This window comes from Pseudophryne corroboree, chromosome 5 (assembly GCF_028390025.1).
Source record: "Pseudophryne corroboree isolate aPseCor3 chromosome 5, aPseCor3.hap2, whole genome shotgun sequence".
In the NCBI taxonomy this organism is placed as follows: Eukaryota; Metazoa; Chordata; class Amphibia; order Anura; family Myobatrachidae; genus Pseudophryne; species Pseudophryne corroboree.
In genome coordinates, this window is record NC_086448.1 from 684,360,896 (window position 1) to 684,375,676 (window position 14,781).

The 14,781-nt window shown below is 42.2% G+C and overlaps 1 protein-coding gene across 2 annotated transcripts in view; it reads left to right on the plus strand.

Moving 5' to 3' along the window:
* CLVS1 (clavesin 1) overlaps positions 1 to 14,781 on the plus strand; it is a 192,701-nt gene that overhangs the window by 21,063 nt on the left and 156,857 nt on the right. For both annotated transcript variants that reach the window (XM_063923777.1, XM_063923778.1), the window contains exon 3: positions 10,132 to 10,306. In XM_063923777.1, coding sequence (XP_063779847.1) covers positions 10,132 to 10,306 — 175 coding nt within the window. The remainder of the gene's footprint in view (positions 1 to 10,131; positions 10,307 to 14,781) is intronic.

The window sequence follows — 14,781 nt, forward strand, 5'->3', positions numbered from 1 at the left end:
CTGATGGAATGAAATATTTTCAATCAGCTGAATACTTTCAAAGATTGGCTATTTGTGTCTTATCTTAATGGACAAAGTTAATGTCAGAGAGTCTGACCAATTATTACATCTGTGAGCCGATCATTAGTATTTAAGGAATTCAGTTTATCTGGATCTGGCTTTATGAACTTTATTCCTATATACAAACAACTAACCCGACCAGAAATGTGGCCGGGCTCTATTTGGATAGAGTCATGGAGATCAGCAATATTTGTTGCTAAATTGTATGATACTTTCACTGCTACTTTATTGTGAATGACAAGAATACAGTATACAACAAAGGTCCTATGTTGGTGGCAACATAATAATATTGTTTAATGTGTTTTATCTAATGTAGTAACTGTTAACACTGGCCGTGTGTATTATATGTATAATATATTTTTTTATGATATTCTGGTTGAGGATATCAGCGCTTCATTTTTATGTGTGTTATGTTCATTAGTGTGTCTGCAATATTATACAGTATGAAGTTGCAACCTTCTAATGGCATTACTTGATTTAAAATTAAATTTGGATTTCAGAAGGAAAGGATTTTTAAGGGAAAAAATAGTTTTTTTTGTATTCATTTAATTGAATGTCTTTTAATAACATTTTATTGTTGTTTGTATTTATTACATTTTATGTTGTAAATGTGACTTTTGTATTCATTAATAACTACATGTAGTTAAAAATCTGTCAAAATGACGGACACCAGGGCTGGATTATGAAGGGGATGGCTACTGACTCACATGCTGGATTTCTGGAAGTCCTGCTTCTCTGTAATGCTGTGTGTGTTATGGTGTGTGTGTGTGTGTGTGTGTGTGTGTGTGTGTGTGTGTGTGTGTGTGTGTGTGTGTGTGTGTGTGTGTGTGTGTGTGACTAGCATTAGCCTTATATTTCTATATATATAAAAAAATAAAGGGAACACTTAAACAACACAATGTAACTCCAAGTCAATCACACTTCTGTGAAATCAAACTGTCCACTTAGGAAGCAACACTGATTGACAATCAATTTCACATGCTGTTGTGCAAATGGAATAGACAACAGGTGGAAATTATAGGCAATTAGCAAGACACCCCCAATAAAGGAGTTGTTCTGCAGGTGGTGACCACAGACCACTTCTCAGCTCCTATGCTTTCTGGCTGATGTTTTGGTCACTTTTGAAAGCTGGCGGTGCTTTCACTCTAGTGGTAGCATGAGACGGAGTCTACAACCCACACAAATGGCTCAGGTAGTGCAGCTCATCTAGGATGGCACATCAATGCGAGCTGTGGCAAGAAGGTTTGCTGTGTCTGTCAGCGTAGTGTCCAGAGCATGGAGGCACTACCAGGAGACAGGCCAGTACATCAGGAGACGTGGAGGAGGCCGTAGGAGGGCAACAACCCAGCAGCAGGACCGCTACCTCCGCCTTTGTGCAAGGAGGAACAGGAGGAGCACTGCCAGAGCCCTGCAAAATGACCTCCAGCAAGCCACAAATGTGCATGTGTCTACTGAAACGATCAGATACAGACTCCATGAGGGTGGTATGAGGGCCCGACGTCCACGGGTGGGGGTTGTGCTTACAGCCCAACACCGTGCAGGACGTTTGGCATTTGCCAGAGAACACCAAAATTGGCAAATTCGCCACTGGCGCCCTGTGCTCTTCACAGATGAAAGCAGGTTCTCACTGAGTACATGTGACAGACGTGACAGAGTCTGGAGAGGCCAAGGAGAACGTTCTGCTGCCTGCAACATCCTCCAGCATGACCGGTTTGGCAGTGGGTCATGATGTGGGGTGGTATTTCTTTGGGGGGCCGCACAGCCCTCCATGTGCTCACCAGAGGTAGCCTGACTGCCATTAGGTACTGAGATGAGATCCTCAGACCCCTTGTGAGACCGTATACTGGTGCGGTTGGCCCTGGGTTCCTCCTAATGCAAGACAATGCTAGACCTCATGTGGCTGGAGTGTGTCAGCAGTTCCTGCAAGATGAAGGCATTGATGCTATGGGCTGGCCCGCCCTTTCCCCAGACCTGAATCCAATTGAGCACATCTGGGACATCATGTCTCGCTCCATCCACCAACGTCACGTTGCACCACAGACTGTCCAGGAGTTGGCGGATGCTTTAATCCAGGTCTGGGAGGAGATCCCTCAGGAGACCATCCGCCACCTCATCAGGAGCATGCATTGTAGGTAGGTCATACAGGCACGTGGAGGCCACACACACTACTGAGCCTCATTTTGTTTTAAGGACATTACATCAAAGTTGGATCAGCCTGTAGTGTGTTTTTCCACTTTAATTTTGAGTGTGACTCCAAATCCAGACCTCCATGGGTTAATACATTTGATTTCCATTGATAATTTTTGTGTGATTCTGTTGTCAGCACATTCAACTATGTAAAGAACAAAGTATTTAATAAGAATATTTCATTCATTCAGATCTAGGATGTGTTGTTTAAGTGTTCCCTTTATTTTTGTTGAGCAGTGTATGTATATATATATATATATATATATATATATATACATACATACATACATACATACATACATATATGGACAGGGTGATTCAAAAGTCACAGTACAACCTTTTGTTTCATAAACTGTGCAGGAAATGGGAAAACTGAATACTACAGCAAGGTATGGGTGAGGTGGGCTGTCTTTTAGGATATCTACCGAACATGGGCGCCATCTTGAAATCACCTATCTTGAATCTAAGCCAGTCTTTTCAAATAGAAAGGGGGTCATGTAACATGTCAGTCAACATCAGAATTTGCTGAAAAGTTTATTGCTGTGAACAGATTTTAAATAGCAGTAATGGTTCAAAAGTTACAACACTTTTTTTGTTGGAATTACAGGCTGAACTGTTCTCCATAAACGATAATCATTTAATGTGTTCAACATGTTGTCCCTCTTGGTCAACACAAATTCGAAGGCGCTGGAACCAATCGTCATGCACTCGCAGATGGATTTCCGCAGAAATACTGGCACACGCTTCTTCAATGCATTGCTGGAGATGATGTTTGTTTCTTATTTTCTCTGCATACACAAGTTGCTTTAAATGACCCCACAGATAAAAGTCAAGTGGTGTGAGGTCAGGTAATCTGGGTGACCATTCCACAGAACCACGTTGGCTAATCCAATGACCAGGAAATTGACCATCTAACCAGAGCCGGCCCTAGCCAATTTGATGCCCTATGCAAAATATTGTCTGGTGCCCCCTAGCATTGCCGCTAGTTCTGCATTTGACCCAGCAACACTCAGGCAGTGGGGCCCACCGGGGGGTTTACCCTGTGGGCCAGTTCAACCCTGCATAATGCCACACAGTAATGCCATAATACACATAATTCCACAAAGTAATGCACCTTACACGTATGCCCCACATTAATAATGCCCATAATACACATAATTCCACACAATAATGCACCTGTCACATATGCCCCACATTAGTATTGCTCTAGTAGTTTTTTTTTATAAAACTTATGACTGCGTTTTGTGAGATGGGGGTGGCAGGATGGGTGGGTGCGTGCTTGCGCTCGCACCCGTTAAAGGGGCACCCGTACAAGGGATGTGACCTCACAGGATATGCCATTCATTTGCAAGCCTCACCCTTTATGTTCGCTTGCTCGTTGGAAACAGATAGCAACAATGTCCAGATACTGCCGCACTTGCTGGTTATACAAAAAGACCAGTATCAAACATGTAGAAATTGTCCATTCTCTTTACTGTTCAGTGTTTGCTGGTGTCTGTTACTCCTGGCAACTGCATGCCCTTTATTTTATACCGTGGGAGCGATATGCTCTGCCCTCCAGTCTGACGTGTCTGAAAGTCACGCTGCACTGATGTTTCATATAGAAATAGCGCAATGCAACTTACTGGCCACGTTACATTACTGGATGGCAGTGAAATTTTACGGCATGGACTGACTAGGAAATAAAGGCCCTCATTCCGAGTTGTTCGCTCGTTATTTTTCATCGCATCGCAGAGATTTTCCGCAAACCGCGCATGCGCAATGTTCGCACTGCGACTGCGCCAAGTAAATTTGCTAAGAAGTTTGGTATTTTACTCACGGCATTACGAGGTTCTTTCTTCGTTCTGGTGATCGGAGTGTGATTGACAGGAAGTGGGTGTTTCTGGGCGGAAACTGGCCGTTTTATGGGAGTGTGTGAAAAAACGCTGCCGTTTCTGGGAAAACGCGGGAGTGGCTGGAGAAACGGGGGAGTGTCTGGGCGAACGCTGGGTGTGTTTGTGACGTCAAACCAGGAACGACAAGCACTGAACTGATCGCACTGGAAGAGTGAGTCTCGAGCTACTCAGAAACTGCAAAGTAAAATCATTTCGCAATATTGCGAATACATCGTTCGCAATTCAGCTAAGCTAAGATTCACTCCCAGAGGGCGGCGGCTTAGCGTGTGCATTGCTGCAAAAAGCGGCTAGCGAGCGAACAACTGGGAATGAGGGCCAAAGTGTGGGGATACCACTGCCCATGTTATATCCCTGCAGACACCAGGGGTTTGCACAGGGATAAGGGACACACACAGGATGGCAGGGTCCCCCTCCCCCATGTACACAAGCAGTATAGGTGATGTCAGATTTATGTGAAGCAGTCTTCAAAAATACACATGTGGTATCATAAGGAGCCATCCAGTAATAACCTTATATAGTCAGTGAAAATGTCACAGGTCCCGGAATTGCAGTTACCAGGCTTCTGCTGTCTGACGTCTCTCAAGTCAGGGGCATTCAAGCATGTCGGAGGGAGTTTAACAACTTTAAGGGACAGTGTGCATTCTATTTGACAAATGTAAACAGCAGTGTATACAAGTACTGATTGAATACATTTGGAAAGTAACAGTTTGCAGACTGTCCCTTCCAGCATGAGATACTGCAGAGACATGCTTGGATGCCCATAGACATGCTTGGATGCCCTAGGCAAATGCCTAGCCTGCCTATAGCTAAGGCAGTCTCTGCATCTAACCACTGACGAACAACTTCTCCGTAGTGTGGTGGAGCCCCGTTCTGATGAAAGTAATGGGAAGCTGTCATCTTCATTCAGAACTGAAGGGAACACCACTTCTTGCAGCATTTCGAGGTAGCATTGTGCATTTAGGATTTGGTCAATGAAAATGGGTCCAATTACATGGATACCCCATATCCCACACCACACCATAATCTTTATGTTACCAACAACCTTGGAAGGATCCATCCAGTGTGGATTCTGGTCACTCCAGTACCTATGTTGGTTAACCTCACCAACGACATAAAAGTTTGACTCATCACCGAGTAAGATGCCTTGTGCAAAAGAGGGATCCTGTTAATGTTGCTCTAAGGCCCGTGTGCAAAACTGCATACGTCTATGTGGGTCATCGTCTGCTATGTTCTGGAGTAGCCGGATCTTGAATGGATACCATTGAAGGGCATGAGGAGTCTTATACGATCGATGACTGGCTGATTCCACATTCTGCTGACAAATGTCGTGTGCTGCATTGTGGGCTGTTCACAAAGAATGCCAAATCTATTTTTGAGGTTGTCTCATCAGTAGCACTTTTTGGACGACCACTCGTCAGCCACGGTCCCAGTTAGGCACCTGACAGTGTTATGTGAAATTGGAGGTTTTTCTGGGTGCCGGTTGTCAAAATCTGCAGCTATGACACGGAAACTTCATTCTCTGGACTTCAAATAACCTCAATTCTCTACTCTTTTGTCAAAGCCATCTTCAGTTACCTGCAACAACAAAAAAGTGTTGTAACTTTTCAACCATAAGTGCTATTTCAAATCTGTTTGCAGCAATTTCTGATGTTGAACCATAACAGCTATTTCAAATTTTGATGTTGTTTGACATGTTACACGACCCCCCTTCTATTTGAAAAAAACAGACTTAGATTCAAGATGGCTGATTTCAAGATGGAGCCCATGTTCAGTACATACCCTAAAAGACAGTCCACCTCACCCATACCTTACTGGAGTATTCAGTTTTCCCATTTTCTGCACAGTTCTTGAAACAAAAGGGTGTTCTGCGACTTTTGAACTACTATATATATATATATATATATATATATATTTATATATAAAATAGATAGATAGATAGATAGATAGATAGATAGATAGATAGATAGATAGATGATTCATATCTGTAATAGGCAGGCTATAATGATGCTGCACTATATATACCAGTACTGGCACATGTAAGTTCACCAGTCCCAGCACAGCTCCGGGACAGTTTGAGGGTAGAGGACACCAGCGCCTTTGGTTATGTATGTCCTTTCCAGTTTAAATCGGATTCAGCAATGGTTTAGGACAATTTCGGAACATAGGGGTGAATGTAAGTAAGTTGAAGCTTACTCAGACTGGCCGTAGGATCCGGACAGCCGGGTCCAGGAAGTCTGTGTCCGTTGGCATAGACACTGGGCTCAGCACACTCACAAAACCATTGTGGCATGCCCTCTTTTAAAAGAATGGTGCCAGTTGCCACCTCTAAGCCTCCTCCCCAATGTTGCAGCATGTCAGTCAGAGTAAGAGAGGGCTGCGAACGATATCGCACTACGCGTTTTGCACATGCGTAGAACAAGTCTTGTGTCTGCGCAGACCAACAAAGATTGGATTGTTATGTAACCATCGGGTATGCATACAAATCCAGATCAGGCCCACAGTGCTCATAGAGTATCAATAACATTGACATTGAGGGACAGTGGATTTTGGCTATATATTGATTGGTAAGCTAATCATTTATGCTCAGGCATTGTGGTATATTCTACAGCCAAAACGAGCGTGAGATGGCAGCATAGCAGAAAATACGATGGGGTAAATTTACTAAGGTGGGAGTTTGTTAGAACTGATGATGTTGCCCATAGCAACCAATCAGATTCTATCTATCATCTTCTAGAAGCAACTAGATAAATGTTAAGTAGAATCTGATTGGTTGCTATGAGCAACATCACCAGTTCTAAAAACCTCTCACCTTAGTAACTTTACCTCAATGTGTTTATTCTTCACTGAGCATCTCATTAATGGACGCTAACTGGTCTGTATCCAGAAATGTGTGCATTTGCCCAAACTTTTCAGAATAATTAAGGTTTATTTACTAAGCCTTGGATGGAGATAAAGTCGCTGGAGATAAAGTACCAGCCAATCAGCTCCTAACTGACATTTTTCAAACCCAGCCTGTAACATGACAGTTAGGAGCTGATTGGTTGGTACTTTATCTCCATCCACTTTATCTCCATACAGGGCTTAGTAAATAGACCGCTAAATCTCCATCCACTTTATCTCCATACAAGGCTTCATAAATAGACCAGTTTGTTATAATTGGTAATGTTTTAGTTACATATAATTAGCATCATGGATTGTTTTGTTACTGCCATTTGTTTGTTGTTCTGTAAACAAGAAAAGTCAACCAGTCACCTTAGTAAACCTCACAGAATACACTGGAGCTGCTGAACACTGGGATCTGAAAATGTCTAAATCATTTTGATGGATCATTCACTTTTCCTGAGTCATCTCATCAAAATATTTCACTGTATAATATATATGTACTTAGCAACGATTAGCAATAACATTACATAGTCTCAGAATCCTCCACAATGGTTACAAGAAGATCATTCTTTTTGACTTGTACTGGTTTGAGATTACAAAATGCCCACCAGGTCATTCTGCATACTAGCGGGGTCCCCGTGACTTTTATTTCACATCATGTTGCTGTTTGTTATATTTATTGGTTGCTATGTTTCCCTAATGTACAGTGCTGCGGAATATCTCATTATAATTGAGAAATTACCCTGTACCTTTTCATATCGAATTCACCCTTGAGCAGTGGTAATGCTGAACCACACGAGTACCTTGCAGCCGATAAGCACTCCGGTCTCCATGGCAACCTCACTACAGCTTTCATCAACTACAGTGCATCTTAACCTCTGGCGTGACTAGATGCATTTTAGTCCATTTTCAAAAAGTAGATTGAAATTCGCTGGATCAGGTCACAGTAAAAAATACAAATCAATTGCAGAAACTGATATTCAACCTATATCACACATATGATGATAACACACGCTAAAGGTCATTTATGAACCACATAATATACAGGAGAGAAATACATATTAAATGATGCAATATTTACATTGCACACTGTAAAGAGTATTCATTAGTCACATTTGGATTTTAGGAACCATCCCCTGTAAAGATCATTTGCAGAACCTAATAAAGAATTTTGGGCTCAGGTAGAAAAGTGTTTGGCAAACTGAAAACACCATTTCCAAAGGCTAGCCCAATATACATCCTATTTAACAATCATTTAAACTTTTAAATTTTTTCCCTAAATACTATTTATTTCATGTTCTTTCCTAAGGGGAATATCCAATGAAGCGCAAGGTTTTGCTGGAAAAATAAATGCAACTACAGTATTGCGCCCATTTTTCAATTACCACAGGTATACGTGCTCCCAATTCTCATGTTATCCAATTGAAAAAAAAATAGGCATGATACTTTTTTTAGCTAACCCTCCAAAAATGTTTTTAAAAGAATGAAGATCCCCCTGTACCCCAAATAACTATAAATAAATACTAGGTAACTGTATATATATTAATTACTGTACCAAATTTGAGGTTTAGAATTTTTTTCAAATGGCTGACTTGTGCATTTAAAAAAAAAAGATAAATTACTTTTTTTTTAAATGAATTTATTTTTAATTTAAATAAACACTTTACTCAATTTTTGGGGTGCATAAAAAGAACACGTTTATTATGGAGTAATTTGAGGCCACTTTTAAATATATTTTTTTAAAACATTGTTACTCCCACCTGCAGTCCCATCCATACAACACCCTCATATACTCTACCCAGCCCACTACTTTGAACCCATTACTCTGCATTTTGCAGTTTCACTCTCATAATGACATGTAATTAATGTCCCAATTAAGCTAAATTAGAAAATTCCAGTTGCCTAATTAGGATAGATAGATAGATAGATAGATAGATAGATAGATAGATAGATAGATAGATAGATAGATAGAGTATCTGCAGTGGCCCCAAGAGGGGGGGGGGAGAGCAAGAGTCTTTGCTCTCTAGTGGCCAGCGTCATCTTCCCAAATATCACTGGGAAGATGGCGCTGGCCAAGGAGGAGAGACACGCCTCCTGTTCTTCCTGCCCTCCCCTCCTCCGCCTCATGTTAAAATTGCCCCCTCCACCCCCTCTTTATTATTTTAAATACATTTTTAACAAGCGTCATCACGGCCCCTTTTTAAAGCCACACACCCTGGCGTGGATCTCTACGCCCCTGAGTATATGTACAGTATGCATAATAATGGCCTGATACTAAATCAGATGCTAGTGGAGATCTGCAAACTGGGGACATCTCTTTCAGCTGGATATTTTGTCCGAAACATGGAGTCCCGATACTAATGGTAACATAGGGCGGGAAGCATGGATACCTGACATACATTATTTCTTTATTTCTTTATTTATTAGCAGTTTCTTATATAGCGCAGCATATTCCGTTGCGCTTTACAATTAGAACAACAGTAATAGAACAAAACTGGGTAAAAACAGACAGACATGGGCATTTACTCACATTAGCATAACGTAATACACAGAATGGTAGTTGCTTAAAGCAATTTCTAGGTCCATCACAGGTATATGTATCTAGGTATATAGGAAATCTAGACAAGAAAAAACAAATAGAATTTCAGTAGTACTGTAACAGATATGCCAGCAAATAAGATTTACATCCTGCATAATAACAGAAAAAGCTTGTAACTGAGATCTCTGCATTTCTATTATCATGTAGGATGCTGGCCTACTGCAGTGTGCTGGGGAAATTTTGTTTGTTTTTTCCTGATTAGCATAAGGTATTAAGCAGACTGCAGCCACTGTACGGAGACATAGCTACAGATGTGTCCATCTCAGAATCTGACTGAAGGTCTTTATACAATATAAATAGTGTTCTTTTTTGATTGCACAGATTCCCTTAAAATACAATCTGCAGATGTACAGAAATAAAATGATTAATAAAGGCTACATTTTATTACAACAATATATAAACAGATGTGCTTTTTAATATGACAGTTCCATTTCTTGTTACATCCTGTAAGTCTACTGCTGCTGCTTACTTATATTACTTACTTATATTTCTTTGTTTTTTTTTAAGGAACTCCTTTGTGGACATCTTACGTGCTATTCTCCTTTCACTAGAGATTTTAATTGAAGATCAGGAGCTGCAGATCCATGGATTTATTTTAATTATAGACTGGAGCAATTTTTCCTTTAAGCAAGCCTCCAAGCTCACCCCCTCCATCCTCAGGCTAGCCATCGAGGGCTTGCAGGTATGTGAAGAAGGAAATTTACTATATATATATATATATATATATATATATATATACATACACACAGGTTGAGTATCCCTTATCCAAATATTCTGAAATACGGAATATTCCAAAATACGGAATTTTATGAGTGAGAGTAACATAGTGAAACCTTGGTTTTCTGATGGCTCAATGTACACAAACTTTGTTTAATACACAGATTTATTAAAAATATTGTATTAAATGACCTTCAGACTGTGTGAATAAGGTGTATATGAAACATAAATGAATTGTTTGAATGTACACACACTTTGTTTAATAAACAAAGTTATTAAAAATATTGGCTAAAATTACCTTCAGGCTGTGTGTATAAGGTGTATATGAAACATAAATGCATTCTGTGCTTAGACTTAGGTCCCATCGCCATGATATCTCATCATGGCATGCAATTATTCCAAAATATGGAAAAATCCCATATCCAAAATACCTCTGGTCCCAAGCATTTTGGATAAGGGATACTCAACCTGTATACACACACACACACACACACACACACACACACACACACACACACACACACAACTCACCATACAGTTGCCTGGTATAAATATTTTCATTTGATTTTCATTACTACTGAAATCATTGTTACAGCTCTCTTTCCTACACTGTATGGAGATTTGCAGTGTAATCCTTTAGGGGAGTTCTGGGAATTAAAACGCATGGCATCTGTTAAAATGAAACAAACCAAAAACATGTTTCAGTATTTCATAAGTATAGAAAAGTGGTGATTACTATACTAGCCATGTGACACACCTGGGTGTTAGAGTTGGGGTTCACTAGGTAATCCTGTGGTGTTTTATGGTTCAGGATCACGCAGACAAGACATCATGAAATATTCAGTGGCATCTTTATAATATATTAAAGGTAACAGTATAGTACAGTATATTAGAATAACATAACTAGGTCGACATTCATCATATCTACATTTGAATGTCGAAATGTTGACATGCAGCTTATCAATTCTGACCATGTGGACACTGATGAAATACCGACATGATAGGATGTCGATAAACTACCCCTAGTGGTCTAATGGTGTCTTACCTGGTTCAATTAGCATCTTCAGCGGTGGCTTCTGGGTCCTGGCGGTCATTTATGGAGCAGTTCCAGCAGAGACATCTACAAGAGTATTCGCCACCTATCCCTACCCATAACCCTAGCCCCCCTCCGCCCTTCACAGTGTCAGCTTCTAACTGCCTCTAACAAAACTCAGCCCTACTCTCTGCCTACTACCTACCCTATCCTTCCATTCCCACCAGGGCTAGATTATGATAGGAGAGTGCCAATATGCAGGCTCCATGCGGGCCCCTCCTCTCTGGCAGCGGATGCAGTAGTGTAGACTTTGGCTTTGTACCAGAGTCAACTATACATGCGCAGGTCATCGAAAATATGGCACCTCCACCTTGTTCCTGGTCAACATGAAAATGCTCAACACACAACTGTTCGACTGAGGTTTGTTTTTTCCAGCGTTTGCTTAATTTACCATATATATGAACTACGACTGGGAACAGTAACCTGTGGCGAGCGTAGCAGCCACCTTGCCTGAATTTTGGTCAGAAATGGACAAATTGTGGACAAAAAAGCATAGAAAACCGATGTTGACCTTTTTTGTGTTGACCATTTCTGCGTCAACCTTTTAACCCTGTTGACCGTTTGTACCTATCAACCATATGGGGTCGACCTATTGACTGTCTGTCTAATTTGTGTAGATCTATTTTACCACACATCCCCTGTGCATTCATTTTAAATGTCAGTGAAATCGTCCGAACTGGATTTTTTTGCATTGCTTCTTTCTAGACTGTAACCATTTGTTCATATAACATCACTTTTAGTGGAATTATTTTCCTGCCTGTTCCTCTAAAGATGCATACACGCTGGGCGATAGTCTACACAATATCTCTAATTTCCCACCCTTCTGAGCGATATTGTTTAAAATATCGCCCAGTGTGTACATTATGACCGTTGGATGATGTGCGCTCCTGTGGTTCGTTATCGTCCCCCTCTGTTGCCTGTGCATGCAGCTCAAGTTAGACATAGGGGTAAATTTACTAACGTTTGTAATTTTCCGTTTGAGGTCAAAGTTCAATCACGAATGACATCGAAAGTGTAAATATGCAACTTTTTGAATTTATTACGACTAATTTACTAAGCTGCCGTATTCTGCATTTTCGGTTTTTCCGATGTCAATGTCATTCGTTTTTTTAGACAGTGTTTTACGTGAGTGACTTGTAAAACACTGCCGACTTTAATACAATGAATCTCGGCCAGATCTGAGAGATCCGTGCTGGGCTTCATTGTGCACCTTGTAAAAAAAAAAACACGTTTAAACTTAAGAAAAAAATTGCGTGGGGTCCCCCCTCCTAAGCCAAACCAGCCTCGGGCTCTTTGAGCCGGTCCTGGTTGCAAAAATATGGGGAAAAAATTGACAGGGGTTCCCCCATATTTAAACAACCAGCACTGGGCTCTGCGCCTGGTCCTGGTTCCAAAAATACGGGGGACAAAAAACGTAGGGGTCCCCCGTATTTTTGAAACCAGCACCGGGCTCCACTAGCTGGACAGATTATGCCACAGCCGGGGGTCACTTTTATACAGTGCCCTGCGGCCGTGGCATTAAATACCCAACTAGTCACCACTGGCCGGGGTACCCTGGAGGAGTGGGAACCCCTTAAATCAAGGGGTCCCCCCCTCCAGCCACCCAAGGGCCAGGGGTGAAGCCCGAGGCTGTCCCCCCCATCCAAGGGCTGCGGATGGGGGGCTGATAGCCTTTGTTGAAAGTGTTAAATATTGTTTTTAGTAGCAGTACTACAAGTCCCAGCAAGCCTCCCCCGCAAGCTGGTACTTGGAGAACCACAAGTACCAGCATGCGGCGGAAAACCGGGCCCGCTGGTACCTGTAGTACTACTACTAAAAAAATACCCCAATAAAGACATAAGACACACACCTTGAAAGTATAACTTTAATACATACATCCACACCACCATATACACATACTTACCTTATGTTCACACGAGGGTCGGTCCTCTTCTCCATGTAGAATCCATGGTGTACCTGTTGAAAAAATTATACTCACAAAATCCAGGGTAGAAGGCTCTTCTGCTTGTAATCCATTTGTAATCCACGTACTTGTCAAAATAAAAAAACGGACACCCGACCTCGCACTGAAAGGGGCCCCATGTTTTCACATGGGACCCCTTTCCCCGAATGCCAGAAACCCCCTTTGACTTATGTCTAAGTGGGTTCCATCAGCCAATCAGGGAATGTGGCATCCTCCTGATCGGCTGTGTGCTCCTGTACTGTATGACAGGCGGCACACGGCAGTGTTACAATGTAGCGCCTATGCGCTCCATTGTAACCAATGGTGGGAACTTTGTGGCCAGCGGGTGACCGAAAGTAACCTCACCGCTGACCACAAAGTTCCCACCATTGGTTATAATGGAGCGCATAGGCGCTACATTGTAACACTGCCGTGTGCCGCCTGTCATACAGTACAGGAGCACACAGCCAATCAGGAGGGTGCCACGATGTGGCGCTCCCTGATTGGCTGAAGAAACCCTCTTAGACATAAGTCAGAGGGGGTTTCTGGCATTCGGGGAAAGGGGTCCCATGTGAAAACATGGGGCCCCTTTCAGTGCGAGGTCGGGTGTCCGTTTTTTTATTTTGACAAGTACGTGGATTACAAATGGATTACAAGCAGAAGAGCCTTCTACCCTGGATTTTGTGAGTATAATTTTTTCAACAGGTACACCATGGATTCTACATGGAGAAGAGGACCGACCCTCGTGTGAACATAAGGTAAGTATGTGTATATGGTGGTGTGGATGTATGCATTAAAGTTATACTTTCAAGGTGTGTGTCTTATGTTTTTATTGGGGTATTTTTTTAGTAGTAGTACTACAGGTACCAGCGGGCCCGGTTTTCCTCCGCATGCTGGTACTTGTGGTTCTCCAAGTACCAGCTTGCAGGGGAGGCTTGCTGGGACTTGTAGTACTGCTACTAAAAACAATATTCATTTTTTTACACAACGGCTATCAGCCTCCCATCCGCAGCCCATGGATGGGGGGGACAGCCTCGGGCTTCACCCCTGGCCCATGGGTGGCTGGAGGGGGGGGACCCCTTTATTTGAAGGGGTCCCCACTCCTCCAGGGTACCCCGGCCAGGGGTGACTAGTTGGTTATGTAATGCCAGAGCCGCCGGGATCTATATAAAAGTGTCCCCCGGCTGTGGCATTATGTATCTGGCTAGTGGAGCCCGGTGCTGGTTTCAGAAATACGGGGGACCCCTACGCTTTTTGTCCCCCGTATTTTTGGAACCAGGACCAGGCGCAGAGCCCGGTGCTGGTTGTTTAAATATGGGGGAACCTCTATCATTTTTATTCCCATATTTTTGCAACCAGGGCCGGCTCAAAGAGCCCGAGGCTGGTTTGGCTTAGGAGGGGGGAC